The 15,847-nt window shown below is 45.3% G+C and overlaps 1 protein-coding gene across 1 annotated transcript in view; it reads left to right on the top strand.

Moving 5' to 3' along the window:
* Positions 1–15,847, top strand: part of Dock2 (dedicator of cytokinesis 2) — a 413,920-nt gene that overhangs the window by 44,254 nt on the left and 353,819 nt on the right. The window contains exons 7-13 of the mRNA XM_005350387.3: positions 1,201–1,336; positions 3,287–3,441; positions 7,725–7,806; positions 12,458–12,593; positions 13,987–14,062; positions 14,850–14,926; positions 15,423–15,548. Coding sequence (XP_005350444.1) covers positions 1,201–1,336; positions 3,287–3,441; positions 7,725–7,806; positions 12,458–12,593; positions 13,987–14,062; positions 14,850–14,926; positions 15,423–15,548 — 788 coding nt within the window. The remainder of the gene's footprint in view (positions 1–1,200; positions 1,337–3,286; positions 3,442–7,724; positions 7,807–12,457; positions 12,594–13,986; positions 14,063–14,849; positions 14,927–15,422; positions 15,549–15,847) is intronic.

Raw genomic sequence — 15,847 nt, 5'->3', positions numbered from 1 at the left:
TGGAACTAGCTCTGTAGACCAGGCTGGTCTCAAACTCACGGAGATCCACCTGCCTCTGCCTCCCGAGTGCTGGGATTAAAGGTGTGTGCCACCACCGCCCGGCTTCCTTGTCTCTTTTAAAGGTGTAAGATGGGAATACTAACAGCGCCTGGCTTTCAGGGTTGAGGGGGGTGGTGAGTGTAGTGCCAGCTGAAGAGAGTTACTGCTTGTGACTTTCCTGTCAGTGCTGTTGACAGGCAGAGTGACAGGTGCTGCTGACACAGATCCATGCCAAAGAGCGAAAGCTTGTGGCCTGGAAGCCGAGCAGCCGAAGATCAGGCCGTGGGTAGCAATCAATATATCTCAGAGTGCTTTACCTCAACGACCATTTCCATATACTATTGAATAATGTGTGAGCACCTATGTATGTGTATGGAGTGAAACATTAAACAAACCGAGACACCACGTATGTCTCCTTGGACTGCTCCATGTCTTCCGGTCCCAGACCCTCTGCTTTTCTCATGGGTAACCCATGTCTGTGGTTTGGTCATCTTTTGCATCTAGATCTTTGCTCATGGCTATTCTTATACAAACAACTAGGAAACACATCTGGCTAGGTTTGTCGTTCTGTGGTTTGATTTATTTCACATAAAAGGTGCTATTTTTCCATATTCTATTTTGTTCATGGAGATATTTTGCAAAATATGGCGAAACTACATTCTATCTCTGCGTGTGCATTTTTACATGTATGCAGGTACAATGTGTGTGCAGATGGAGACGCAGGCAAAAGGGCAACCTGTGATGTTATTCTTCAGGCTCCATCCTCCTGTTCTCATTTATTTATTAAACATAGGCCTAGAACTCATCAAGATGACTAGCCTGGTCAGCCAGTGAACTCTAGGGAATCTGTCTGTTTCTCCAGCGTTGGCATTAGAAGCATCTGCCACCATGCCTGCTTTTGTTCTGTGGGTTCAGAGAATTTAGCTCAAGTCCCCTTGCTTGGAAAAAGAGCATTTTCCTGATTGAGCCATCTCACCAGCCCCGAAATGATACACTTATAAATTCCACTACCTAGTTTCCTGTTATTGATCAGTTTCCTTAGCCGCTCCTACACAGAGGTTTCCTTAGTAGAGGTTTTAGCTTTAATCAACCCTTTGCTGCGGAGGACACCACACCCTAAGGCCTCTCCAGTGAGTGTCACCTCCGGTTCTTGCCTTACAGAATCCTTGAGCTTGATCTAATTGTCAGAGACGAAGATGGAAACATACTGGACCCTGACAACACCAGCATCATCAGCTTGTTCCACGCTCACGAGGAGGCTACGGAAAAAATCACAGAGCGCATCAAAGAGGAAATGGTGAGCTCTACTCTGGAGGCTTTGGCCAAGCAAAGCTGTCATTGTGCACACTATAAACTGCAAAGGACAGGCTGGAAGATTGCACTGTGTGATTTCTAGGGGCCATCTGTCCTCCAACCTGAGATGATCAGCAACAATGCAGGCTTTAAGTTTCTGTACTTAGATCTGTTAGTCATTAGGCATGCATCCCACAAGTAATTCAATGCCAGGCATGTTTCCCAATCTTGGAGCTTTTAGGTTCTAGAAAAAAGAAGAGAAGAAAGGTAGCAAAGATGTAAATTAATTTATTAAAAGTTAATTGTAGCTGGTGATAAAAGACAATAAAGTAGACACTGTGAATCAGGGGGCTGCTTTGAGAGGACTGGGCAGGAAAGGTCTCTTGGAGGTGTGAAAGAGTAATGTCGAAGCCACCAGTACTGAGGGGATCTGGTGGCAGGTGCTCCAGGTAGAGGCAGCAGCAAATGCAAAGGCACTGAGGTAAGTTCTGAAGAAGTCTGGTGTGGGTGGGGCACGGTGAGCTGTGGGGAGTGGTCTAATTTGCAGAGGTAGGCAGCAGAGTCTGGTTCCAGAGCAGCCTGGGGATTGTGGGAAAGAGCTCAGATGTCAATCTAAGTAGGATGGCAAGCCAGCAAAAGACTTCAAGGAAGATTAAGCCTGGTTTATATTTAAACAAGGCCACTTTAACTGCCGTGTATTTTTATCTTGATTAAAACCTTATTTTTTTTAAGACAGACACCTGCAAACAAAACTATAATGCATCAAAATAAATTATTCATGGATAAGTGCATAAAAATAGATTTGATAGTGAAAACGAAGTGGCTCTGATTAATTGCTGTGAGTTATTGGAAAGCAACTACATTTTTGGACTTGCTTTCACGTAGTAAAAATCACTATCTCTAAGCTTCACTTAGGTGGATGTTATGCGTGGTGACGGATGTTCCACCCAACAATTGGCATACAGATAATGCTACCATCTTCCTTACAAACTTCTTCATGCACCTTCCTCATTCGAGCCTAGCAATCCCTAATTTGTATTCTCTTCCTCATTCTGACTCTTCTAGAGCTTTCAAATAGAATATCCAGTGTTATTTTTCTTGGGTATTTTTGACTTAGCATATTGTTTTGGGAATTCCTTTTATTATGTATACTAATAAACATTTTTTTTTCAGTGCTGAGCCTGTATATTGCTGGCCTAATGTTGATGTGTTTATTACTGGCTGTACTGATGGCCTACATCACTGTCTGATTGTAGGGTGTTTGGGTAGATTGCCAGTGTACAACCTGCATAATGCTACTTAAGAGCCATATCTTAGGGTTTCTATTGCTGTGATCAAAAGCAACTTGTAATACACAGGACACACTCCATCACCAAGGGGAGTCAGGACTGGAACTCAAGGCAGGAACAGAAGTGGAGGCCACGGAGGAGCACTGCTTCCTTGCTTGTTCCTCATGGCTTTGCTCAGCCTGCTTTCTTATACAACTCAGGACCACCTGCCCAGGGATACCACTGCCCAGGGTGGGCTATGCCTTCTTCTCTCCATTAGCAATCGAGAAAATTCTTGACAGATTGGCCTATGGGCCAATCTTATGGAGGGATTTTTCTCAGTTGAGAGCCTTTCTTTCCAAGTTGTGTCAAGTTGACATGAAATTAACCAAACACATGAGCACTTAGAGATTTCCTTTATAACTTGTGTTTTTTAGGCCACTAACTTCATGGAGAGTTATGGGTCAGTGGTAATATCTCCCAGGATAGGAAGATGAAAGCAAGCAGGGTCAAAGGGACAACCCTCAGACAGCAGACACTTATGGTGATTGAGCTGGCTGGATGCTCAACTATTCCGGCTTACAGTGGAGGGGCTCTTCGTACTCCAGACAGTGTTTCTGTTGTTTTAAGTGGTCCTGGGGTTACTTGTTATATCTTCTGTTTTTCTTCTTCTTTCTACACTTCAGTCAAAAGACCAGCCAGATTATGGGATGTATTCGCGGATCTCCTCATCTCCCACCCACAGCCTCTATGTCTTTGTGAGAAACTTCGTGTGCCGAATTGGGGAGGATGCTGAGCTCTTCATGTCTCTCTACGACCCCCACAGAAATATGGTCATAAGGTCAGTGTGTCTGGTGTGTCCTGGCTTCTCGGCCTGTGGGAAGCTGGACTTGGCAGTGTACAGAGGATCTTTTCCTCTTACCTTTCTTTGTGGAGTAGTTCCTACCAGAAAAGAAACTCAGCTTCAATGAAAGTGTGGGAAGGACTCCTTTGGAGGGTGTGGGAGTTGGGCGGAAGTGCTATTTGCCCCTGATTTGTTTTCTCAGCGGGTTTGTGGTTATGATGATGTGTCTTGGTTATCAAAAATTGCAAGATTCAGACAAATAGCAATGGGTAGGATAAAAATACCTGTTTTTAAAATGGGAGCTGAGAAATGAATGGTGGAAAATCTCAATCCTCCACAAAAGCTCACATACTCATTCTGCTGTTTGATTTCCTTTAACCCTAATGAGGCTGCTAAACAAACTTACGCCTGAGTTGGCTCTTTGCAAACTGTGAGCGTTGACCTCTCTGGGCCATTGCTTTCAGACTTTAATGAGAAAAGTGCAGGTGAATATGGGCACAGCATACCAATGGGCATCATCACGAATGCCTGCCATTGACTGCTCTTGGGTATGAAGGAAGCCAGGGAACTTCTGGGTGACTCAGCTCAAGGACGAAAAACGCCTTTGGGAATCTTGAAGATTGTTCTCTTCTGCCCCATTCATCCCCTTCCCCTGTGCTTGTGGCTCAGCCAATCCTTGCTCTCAGGTGATCTTTATTTGTTTCTATGCAGTAGGGGTTTTGGAGGCATAGTTCCTGTTTGACACATTAAAATGGAGCTGGATTATGATCCTTTTGTATTTATATGGAAGATGGTATTTTTCTAGTTCAACGTTAGGATGATTAGATGAAGTCACAGGCAGCACCGAGTGAGGAGTGGTGCTTTAGTTAGTAGTGGTTCTCCCGGAGACGGTGAAGCATAGCTGGGCTGTGCAGGTAGGAGGACAGCACCGAGCTCTATATTCGATCTCATTTGAACCTAGAGTGAAATTTCAATGAAAAGGTGAAGCTCAAAGAGGTCAGAAAACATGCCTGAAGTCACACCTGTTTATAAACGACCGAGCTGAAGCTTAGATCTAAGCCCACCTGACTCTAAAGACAAATTATATTCCATTTAATTTTGCCACTCGATTGTTTTTATTGTTGCCACCAGAGTTTCAGCACCCTTCTCATCGAAAGCTAGAATTTGTCACACATCTAAGTCTCTGTTATTCAGCTGGCTCAGTCTCAGTGGATAAGATACTAGAACTTGGTGCTTACTTGATCACGCCCAGTAGATACTAGAAATACGCTGTAGTTCCTGCTTCTTTAGGGCCCTTGCCCCGTGTGCCCTAAGTTCCTGGCTAGCTCCTAAAAATTGCACTGGAGGCAGTTGTAGAAAGGGGTATTAACAGCACTGTTAGAACCCCTGTGTCCCTTAGATACGTGACAACTTGGATCTGCATCGGTGAGGTTGCCTGGCCCCTGGTCCACTCAGTGATGGATGGCCTCAGTCAGCTTTGTGGAGGGAAGTGATAGATCATTGAGATGGTCACTGTGTTCCCTGATGTACCACCCTGGAAAATATGGTTGATGGGATGTGTCTGAATGATGCCTTTGAGAGTGTTAGGGACACAGGGCAGTCCTTAGGAAGAGCAGGAATGGGGATGGGGAAGCACCAAGATCATGAAAATGCTAACCAGTAAAAAACAAAGCACAGAAGAGGGGCCTGAAACATTCCCTGTGTTAGTCTGACTTGGCTTAGATGCTCTTTTTCTTCCTCAAACTGCACTCTCTACTCCTGCCCACTCTAAACACTGTTAACCTACTGTCCCAGGCAGAAGTTAAGACTTCCTCTGTGGAGGCTCAGATGTGAACTGGAGACAAGTTGTCTGATACTGATCTTTCCATGTTGGGACCATTTGTGGCCAGGTTCCCAGGATACCCAAAGAGACCTGGCTGGATATTGAAAATATTTTTTTTTTGTAGGACAAAAATGTAGCAGCATGGGCATGAGGTGAGCACTGAGCTTATGTCCCCAAGAGTTTAAGAGGATGGAACAATCCTTCCTCCTCCTCCTCACCTGTGTCAATGGCTCAAACTTTCAGATTCTATCATCAGCTCTTCTGAGCAAGAATGGATGGGAGCAGTTCAGCCTTCTAAATTGCTTTTCTTATTTATGATTACATTTCTCTCCAAAGGAAATTGCTGGCGCCTGCTGTTTAGATGCAGCAAGCTGGTCAGAAAGGGGATTGTTACATGTGATGAAAGGTACTGGACAGAACCCAGGTACTTCAACACGAGTAATCCATAAATAATCAGGGAAATCACTTAAGATACTATTGACAGAGCCTTCTTGGATAGTTTGCTATCAATCCCACTGAAAATTTTGGCTCTTACCAAAAATGAAAGCAAAATGTAATTGTACACTTAATTTGCCTGTGTTTTGACTTTTGGTTGATTGAAGAAGGCTGGACCCCATATGCTCTAGGTCCATGTCCTTCTTTTAGTTTTGTTTCAGCTACTCTGGTGAACACTGTGAGTAAGTCTAGATGGGTGGAGCAGGCTTGTCACCTCAGCTATCCTGGAGACTGAGGCAAGAGGGTTGTGAGTTCAAGGCCACTCTGGGGAAAATCAACAACAACAGCAACAACAGGCCTGAGGATATACCTCTGTACTTGGGCACTTACCTTGCTTATACAAGTCCAAGGCTTCTATACCCACTGTTTTTAAAATAAGCAAGAGCAAAATCAGCAACCTAACAACAAAACTCCAAACAAACAAGCAAATACCATTCAAACAAGCAAGAAAATATCCATCTGAGTGGAGGGAAGGTGTGTGTGTGTGTGTGTGTGTGTGTGTGTGTGTGTGTGTGTGTGTGTGTGTGAGAGAGAGAGAGAGGGGGGGGAGGGGGCGCTCTAAATAAGGCAGTTTTCTTTCACCTCATTGAATTCTTTTATGCTGCCTACTAGAATAAATTTGGTTATATTATTATTTTAATTTTCTGACTTCAAATTAGTGGGCATTTATTCAACATCAACTGTATGTTTCTGGATGCCATAAAACACCCAATGACTCATCTCAGTAAAGTGTACTATGCTTCTAAGTAATATTAGTGCTGCCCCCTCAGTCTTTCTGGCCTGCCTGGGTAGACCAGTAGTACTCACCACATGGGTGTATGTGATTGCCAGTAGTAGTCAGTTGGCAAATTATGATGCCTGAATCTTGGGGGATTGCTGAGTAATGGGTTGTCTCCATTCCCTCATACGATTCTTCACTGAATTTCTATTACTTCAGAATTTTTTAAAAGTTTATTCTATTTTATGTGTATGTGTGTGCCTATTTGTACGCACACCACGTTTGTGAAGATGCCTGCAGAGTCCAGATGAGGGCATTAGTTACCCAGGAACTGGAGTTACATGCCAATGTGAGCTTTCTGCATGTAGGTGTTGAGAACCAAACCTGGGTCCTTTGCAAGAGCAGCAAGTGCTCATAAGCCCTGATCCATCTCTCCAGCTCCCTCCATTAGTTTTAAGAGAGAGTCAAAAATCCCCAAATGATCGACAAGGCCCATTTGCTCTGGGTCTCTGTATAATTTTTCCCACACCACTTAACTCTTAAAGCTCTTTCTCAGATTACATCTATGACTTTTGCATACATCTTTGCCTCACCTGAAACCTTTTCAATTTGATTACATGCGTTTTCTTTAGCAAAGATGTCTCTCTCCACCTAGACCAGGGCAGGACTTTCCAACGTGCATTCTTACAGTGTCTTGAATGTTTCCTTCACAGCACACTTGCATGCCATTATTATGCAGTTGTCAAATAACAGTGGAACAGTTTATTTAAATGGACCAAAGGTGACAACTTTACGTTCCTCATACTAAGACGCCCTGTTAGCAGAAACAGTTGTACCTTCAAAGGACAACTTCAAAAAAATCCAAATCCTGACTCAGTCTCAGAAGGAGAGCAGGCCGGAAAGGGAGATGCACTAGTGGGTGTTCTGCAGAGCCTGCTAAAATCCTCTCCTCTCTCATCTCTGACTTTGCCAATAACCTCTACCGAGTATGCAGCTGCTCGGCAAAAATACTAGGCAGCTGCACCAGGATGTTCTTAGCAGTTGGGGAGGAAAGGTGTGCAAGGATACACATATGTTCATAATTCGTCCCCCACTCCCAACACAACTTATCCTTCAGAGGGAAGGCTCTCTCAAACACTGCCCTGTCTCCAGTAGCCACTACAGTGCTGAAAACGTAGCTGATGCTCATGGGTATCTTTGAATGGATGCCCCACCTGTAACAGACTGCTACTCTTCCTCCCACAGTGAGAACTATTTGGTGCGATGGGGCAGCAAGGGATTCCCAAAGGAGATTGAGATGCTCAATAACCTGAAGGTGGTCTTCACGGTGAGTGTGTGTTCTCTGTCCACTGCTCTCTACACGCCCAGTGACCTGGCCTTGGGAAAGAGGCTGGCTGGGCATTGCTCAGGATGGAGCAGGGCTCCACACAGAGCTATGCTCTGGGCTTTTCATGGGGCTTCATTGCTCATGGAGTCCTTGTATGTCTTAAGGATGTCCTTGGGCGTTGGGAAGATGAGTCTCCTCCTTTGCTCTCTTCCCCTCCCCTGTCTTTCTCACTCTGTACACACAGACAACAGGACCATCTAAGCAAGTGTGCCTCCCTGATCAGCAATGGTTAGGTAACCAGGGCACTGAAGCTACTAGTTTTGATTTGCTCGTTAATTCACAGTAAATCTAATTTTCTTTATTTGGTCTTTCTGAAAACACTTCTAAAATTCATCAGGAAAAAATATAGGATCTTTCAAGGACACTGGCTGCCTTAGTCAATTGGACATTCTGAATATAATTAAGCCATAGGCAATTAAAGACCTGGCACGTCCTTAGGACCATCCTTCCCAAACACTAATACTTAACTAGCATGACTTATATGTAGAAGGATAATGTCAATTGTTATTTGGATGGGTTGTTTCTGAAAGTGAACTTGGCCTTTAGCTCTGAGCAGGGGGCTCTGTAAACAGAATGAGATAAGGGTTATCATTTCCAGCAGAGAAATCATTTCCTTCTTCACTAAGGAAACAAACATTGTCTACAAGCTCCTTTGGGGAGAAGACTCTGCACCTCCGTGCTCCATTGCCTGCATTAGAGAGGGAAATTATGGAGGAGGAGCTGGGATGGGTTTTGGCATTGACCAAACTGATGAGTTAGATCCAGAAGTGACCGACATGCTAGATTAACCTACCTTGCTCTACAATAATTTCCCTGTTACAGCCCATTAAGTGCAGTGTCTTATGTTACATTGTGATTAGATTGGGGGTATATTTGATTTATTTTGTTTGTTATTTCCTGAAAAAAAAATATGCCAGAGGCATGGAATGGGATCATAGGTCCTAATTGCTGAGACAGAGTTTTCTTGGCATATACAAATGCACTTGATCTTGTATATCTATTGCTAGTTAGAAGGAGGAGCCTATTTATTTGCTTGATAAATAAGAGTGTCCCACGGGGCTTCGTGATTAAACCAGGAGACATATGTTCCACGAGACGGGGGAGGACAGGGAATCAATCAGTGCTTTGCTGTGCAGAGGACCAGCCCATGATATGAGCGTGAAGGAAAAGGCAGGGGCAAGTTTGTGTCACACAGGACTGGTGAGAATGGGATCCTGGCTTCTCAGAATTCTGGGGTGCCACACCTCTGCTCTACAGAACAAGTGAACTAAAGACCTTCAGTTGATTGGTTGGACAGACTGATGTGTCCCTCTCTTGAGATGATTGACAGCTTCATTTGGAGATATGAAAGGTCACGGTGCTCTTGTGTTTTGTATGGATTCAAAAGCCACTTGTAAGCTCAGTGCCTGCTGCTAGGGTACAGCTGACGAGGCCTCTGCTTTCAGGTCCACCAATGGGGGTCCTGAAAGAATAATAAATTATTAATAATAATTGACATAAAATTAGTTAATTTTTATTAGTTTTATTTTAAAATGCTTTTACTTTGTTCTTACAAAATTCCAGTATTTGGGAGGGAAGCAGAACAATATAACTTAGAATCAGCATTACCTGCTATAATAACCAGGGGCATTAGCATACCTTCTCTCCCTACTCTCCTTTCCTGCAGCTTTAGAGTGCAAGAAAGTAGAAAAAAATATAAAATAAAATTTTATTAAAATATAATAAATAATAAACAAATGAGTAAAGACACCGTAGCAATGTCAGAAAGCAATCCAAATAGCAACGGTAGTTAAAACAGGGCGGCACAATGGTGTATGACTGCGAGCCACTTTCAACTGGGTGTCACAGTGATGTTGACTGAAGTTGAGTGTGAGATACGACCTGGCAGCTGTGGCACTAGTTGGCCTTCTTTCTCTACCCTCTGGATGTTTGCCCTCTCTCTGGTCTCCTATTTGGGGTCAGGATGGTGGCTCCTTGGGCCTGAGAAGCTGGCATAAGGGTCTGGCTGATGCCGATGTCTCCTCCATCGGCTCCCTAAGAGTTTGCCCTCTTTGGTCTGCCGTATGGAAATGGGGTGTATCGTGAGGCCCCTGATGCATTAGCCCAGTCTGGAGCTGCAGGAAAGAAGACTAGGAAGGCAAAGGCGTGCTAATGCACATGTTGTTGTAGCAGGAGATGCTTCTTAAGTTCTATTGCTTGTCTTTCCACCAAATGTTGGAATTTTGCAAGACCAGAGTAGAGGTGACTGGGGTGGGGGAAGCCTCAGACTGGAGCCTACATTCTCAATAAGGATTTCTTGTTATGTGCCAGGCCAAGAATTCTACCTGGGCTGCAAAGCATGTGTTCAGGCAGTTTGCTGTAGTGTATGGAGCATTGAGATTCTCTAGGGCCAAGGATCCTCCCAAACAGTTCTTAAAGAACTGTATTTTCCTTTGAGGACAAGTGGCATCTCTTCTTAGGGTGTGGAGAGAGGGGATGATGTCTCAGAACCTTGGTTCTGCATGTATCTAGTGTATTAGTCTGCCAGTGCTGCTGTAATGAAACTTCGTAGATTGGCTGGGTTAACAGACATTTGTTTTCTCTGAGTTCTGGAGACTAGATATCTGGCAATAATGTGTTGGCAGGGTTGCTTTGTCTGAGGGCAATCTTTGGTTTGTAGACAACACCCTTCTTCCTTTTTCATGGTCATGTGTGCATGTGAACTTGTGTGAGCGCATGCGTGTGCACATGTGTGCCTCCTAGTCTCTGCTTGTAAAAACAGGTATTATATTGGATCAACCCACCCTGATGACCTTGTCTTAACCACATTTTCTCTGCAAAGGCAGCTTTCTGAAGGCAGTCAGGCTCTGAGGTGCTGGGGTCAGGACTTCTGTAGGTTGGCAGAAACCTTTCCGGTGTCAAGGCCTCTTTGGCTCCTGAATGTCTCACAAAGACAGAAGTCAAAATATTTAAAAAATAGATAAAAAAAATCTTGACATAGAGGACAAGTAATTAAAAATGGGGTTCACTATAAATGACTGAGGACAGAGATGTTAATCATGGAGAGAACTTGATTATACAGAGGAATAAGAGGCAGGCATTTGGGGTAGAGGTGTGCTTAGAAAGAAAGAGAGAGAGAGAGAGAGAGAGAGAGAGAGAGAGAGAGTATTGTACATCTCCAGAGCAATAAAGCAATCTATGTGGATAAAAATAGAGAGACTAGTGAGGAATCAGCTGGCGAGGACAGCTGGGTATATTATGTCTAGCCCTTTCATGTCAGCTTGGAAAGATGAGCGCTAATGTGGTAGGAAACAGGGAGCTACTGACGTTGTTGGGGGATGAGAAATTAAAAAAAAAATCAGCATGACTTCCAAAGATGAGTTCCCAGGAGGTTCTAGACTGGAGCTGTTGAAGGAGTCCTGCAGGTCCTTGGGGTCATGCAGGCACAGCAGGCTTCCTCAGGTAGCTACTGCACTTCTCCTTCTCTTCTCCCTGCCTGTCAGGGTGATCCCAGTGATGGAGGGGACATTGTCCACTCTGCCAGACGGTAAAAGGAGAGCCCTTCATGACTCAGGGCTTTCGGGAACAATCTAGAAGATAGGTGCTTGACTCTGCAGGGAAGCAAGATAGCTGGAAAACGCCGACCTTACAGAGTAAAGTTTTGAGCAGAATTCCTCCTTTTGTAGGAAGGCTCAGGTTTTGCTTTGAAGGTCTTAAACATGGCCCACAGATGTTATGGGAGAGAACCTCACTCACTCTAGTCAGCTGAGGAGGTTCATACCTTCATAGCAACGTTAAGACTAGTGTTTGACCAGCTGTACATCGTAGCTTAGCCAAATAGGCACATGAAATTTAACTAGCCAGTTCCTTGTAGGTAGATGTGGGCCATATCAGGGGCCTGACTTATACCCAGAGACTCTCTTCTCTGCGTCCCCTTCTTCTCACCCCACCCACAGTGAGAGGCTGGGGCTGGCTGCTCTGCCTGTTCCTGGATGAGCTGGTAGCTTGTCCCCCATGTTTATGCTCACAAGAGAATTAACTCAGAGGGTAAGCTGCTCCCCAGCAAGGGTAGGCCCAGGGTTGACTTTCTAAGCTGACATAATAGCATGTCTCTTTTTTTTTTTCTGCCCCAGCTCTTTCTGGCTGGCAGGGAGCCTGATGAAGATGGGGCACCTAAATACACTGCAGTAGAATGCTGAGATGCTCAGGGCATGCCTCTGCAATGCTGCTCCAGTTACTAAACTCCATCCCAGAGTCACCAAGGACCAAAGTCATGACAAGGACCAAGGTCATGATCCAGAGGAAATGTTCTTACAGGGGAAAGTGGGATGCAAAAATAGCAGCATCTTTGAGGTGCTTGATAGCACTGTGAGGGATCAGACGAGATGGTGCAGAGTGGCATCTCTAGAGTCCTGCCACTCAGGATCTCAGCTGGGCCTTGCCTTCCTTATCTGTTCAAAGGGTGTGGTGACCTCAGTTTCCACCTTTCCTATGACCAATGGTGACACTACAATGCTAGCCACACTCCTTAGAAATGACCGTTGCTTTGTTCCTAGTTTACTTGTTTTTATTAAACATACGATTGAAACTGCTTTCTTTTCTCTCTTTATAGGATCTTGGAAACAAAGACCTCAACAGGGATAAGATTTACTTGATTTGCCAAATAGTCCGAATTGGGAAGATGGATCTTAAGGATACTAATATCAAGAAGTGCACCCAGGGGCTGAGGAGGCCCTTTGGGGTGGCAGGTGATAACTGATGTCTGCACTTAAATTTTATTAGAGCACACGTTTTTATGTGGCTGAATTTTAAAGATTATTCCTACCCCTCCACCCCTGCAAAATCTGGGCCGAGCAGCCTTTAATAACTACATTTGTGGCGGCTAACTGAAGTCATTGGTGACTGAGTCCAGATTTATGATAAGCTCAGCGAATAATGCGGTCCTAAGGTCTGACCCAGGGCACCCAGGAGCGTGGCACAGTCTGAGCAGTTGGCGCCTCAGCTCCCTAGCGCTTGTGAAAAAGGACGAACAATACGGTCTGGATCTAATTATGGGGAGCAAATCATTTTGGAAAAAAAGCATATCCAGGAGAGGAAATGCAGTTACACAGAGTGAGTCATACCATCCGTCTGAATTCCAGATGAGAACGGACATTCAGAGAAGGAGGGCAGTGCGGGGTCCTTGTGGGCTGCCGAAGCACATAGCTCCGCCTTTCCCCTGGCACTAGCTGTAAGCACGCCCAAAGCTTCGTCATTCCTGCCCTACTTTTGTGGTTTATGTGCTATTTTGGCTATTAGTTGAAGGCACTATTATTTACTTAATATATTTCCTTTTTTAATGAACTCACTTTACTTCACTAAAGTATATTTTTCTCAAAAGACAATTGAAATACCTGTGACATGGCGATTGGATATGCCAGTATTTTTCTTATTATTAAAAGATAAATTTGGTGGGCTGGAGAGATGGCTAAGTGGTTAGTTAGGAGTGCTTGCTACTCTACCAGAGGACCAGAGTTCAGTTCCCAGCAGCCACATCGGACAGCTCACAATCGTCTATAACTCCAGCTCCAGGGTAGCTGGTGCCTTCAGACCTCTGCACAATTTCCTCTACACATGTACATTAACACACTGATACATCCGCATGGATAAATGCTAAGACGATTATTTCGAAACAAAATATAAGTTTTAAATCAGGAACCCTTTCCAATTCCTGCATCTCATCCATTTGTCACTTTGAGAGACTCTTCCGTCTGCCATCACATGTCCCCTGGCTTTCCGGTCATCCCTGGTACATTTGCATATTGGCTATGAAGTCAGTTGGCGAGGCTCAAGGGTTCAACAATTCTGTGTGCATGCCATGCGCATGGTCATGAAAAGAGGGTGTTTCATTGGATGCTCAGATCCTACAGAGAGTCCCTGTCCATGGGTTGTGTGAGTACAGACAAGACTCGGTATACACATCCAACAAGAGCCTTGCTACCCAACTCTGTTGTTGCCACCCGTCTAACCATCTCCTTTGCCCTCTCCTACACCCTGGGGCCCTCCCTCCAATGTTCCTCCCCTTCTCTCCTGCCGTATAATCCACCCCTCTCACCACCTCTGCTTGACTTAACTATTCACGCATTTCCTTTATCTTTCTAGTTATGGACATCACTGACATCATCAAGGGCAAAGCAGAGAGTGATGAGGAAAAGCAACATTTTATTCCCTTCCACCCGTAAGTCAGTCCTGTGTCTCTCCAAGTTGCCCATCCCAGTCTCTCTCCAGCCCTGGTTCCTGATCCTTAGTAACGGGGTAGGTGGGCAGGGCCTCCCAAGAGAGAGCATCCTGGACCTGCTACTGAACCAGGGACTTTACCGCAGCTCTGGGGAAGAGTGCCAGGCTTTGGGGTGAAGTGGTGGACATGGTCAATGTGACCTGCTTTCCTGGAGCTTAGACTTCACATGGGCAATTAAGTAGATAATCAACCAAAGTTAAGGCCTTAATTATGAGTGTACCAGGGGCCACGGAGCTGTGAAGGAGCAGCCTTTTGGGAGCGCCTCCATGGAAGCCACATGTATATCTGTGACGGGAGAAGCAGGGACAGCAAGGAAGGTCATTATCTTTTACTTGCTTGAAAATGACTCCACATTGAGAGTAATGTCAGGATTAAGCACCCCCAAAGATCTCCAAGTAACTGTGCCAGTGACCCTAGTCAAGGTGAGTGATTAGGTCTATTGAAGCAGCTGAAGTTCTTGTCACCTTTCAGAGGAGACATTCATGACAAAGACTTGGGAATCTTTTCTGTGGCATAAATGCCTGCTACCTGTGGCATTCCTTGGTTTCTTTCAGGTCTCAGAGCTGCTGTTTGAGAGGAGGGCATTGTGTTTCCCAAGCTGCCATAGGCAGGCTGACTTTGCACCTAAGTCGTGCTGGGGTGCTTGCTCCCTGTGTCAATGCAGGACACGAGACAAAAACCTCATGGGGGCACCACGTGACCGTTTGTGCTCTTTTCCCCTTTCTAGGGTCTCAGCTGAGAATGATTTCCTTCATAGTCTTCTGAGCAAAGTCATAGCCTCCAAAGGAGACAGTGGAGGACAAGGTATGCAGTTATCATTCAGTGCACAAGTAGGCTGTATTTACTGACACCCAGGAGCCTCTGATTCATCTGTAAATAGACCCGGACAGCACGGTGGGAAACCTAAGAGCGTGGGGCCCATAGCAACACAGACTGCCTACTGCAGCATAGGATGGGCATTTCCTTCACACCTAACGACAAAAGGAGCTGCTAGCTCTATGTGTCTGGCACTTTGAAGTTCCACATTTGATCTCATCTTTCTCCAAATCCTTGAGACAGATGGCTGGTGTCCTATCTGCTTTAAGAAGACCTGCACTCATAATTACCTGGGGGTGATTATCAGAGGCTGACACCGCCACAACCAACTATGCTACCCACACAGCCCCTGGGGCTTGGTGGCTGCATATGTGAACGTATCTGTTTTCTTAGTAGTCTCCTGCAGGAGGCATGGGGGAGGGGTGGTGAGCGAACCGGGAGACGGCCATAGAGATGAGTGTTCACGGTGAGGGTTCCCTTCTAGGCCTGTGGGTGACCATGAAGATGCTGGTGGGAGACATCGTTCAGATCCGCAAAGACTATCCGCACTTAGTGGACAGGACTACTGTGGTGGCCCGGAAGCTGGGCTTCCCAGAGATCATCATGCCAGGTGGGACACGGCTGCAGTGAGCTATCTCGGGGCAGGGACAGCAGCAGGGGTGAGGGGTCCAGCTTGTGTCATTCATTCTTTCCTTGAGAGTCAACCTCTTTGACTTTATTTCTCTGCCTGAACAAAAGCTATTTTTATTTTTAAAGGAATCTAATTTTACATACTAATCCCAGTTCCCTCTTCCTCCCTTCCTTTTCCCACTCCCCTTACTTTCTCCCCATCCACTCCTCAGAGAAGGTGAGGCCTCCCATGGGGAGTCAGCAAAGTCTGTCACATCTCTTGAATCAGGATCAAGCTCC

Source organism: Microtus ochrogaster, chromosome 7 (genome assembly GCF_000317375.1).
Source record: "Microtus ochrogaster isolate Prairie Vole_2 chromosome 7, MicOch1.0, whole genome shotgun sequence".
NCBI classification, from domain to species: Eukaryota; Metazoa; Chordata; class Mammalia; order Rodentia; family Cricetidae; genus Microtus; species Microtus ochrogaster.
This window is presented reverse-complemented; position numbering and strand designations above follow the sequence as displayed.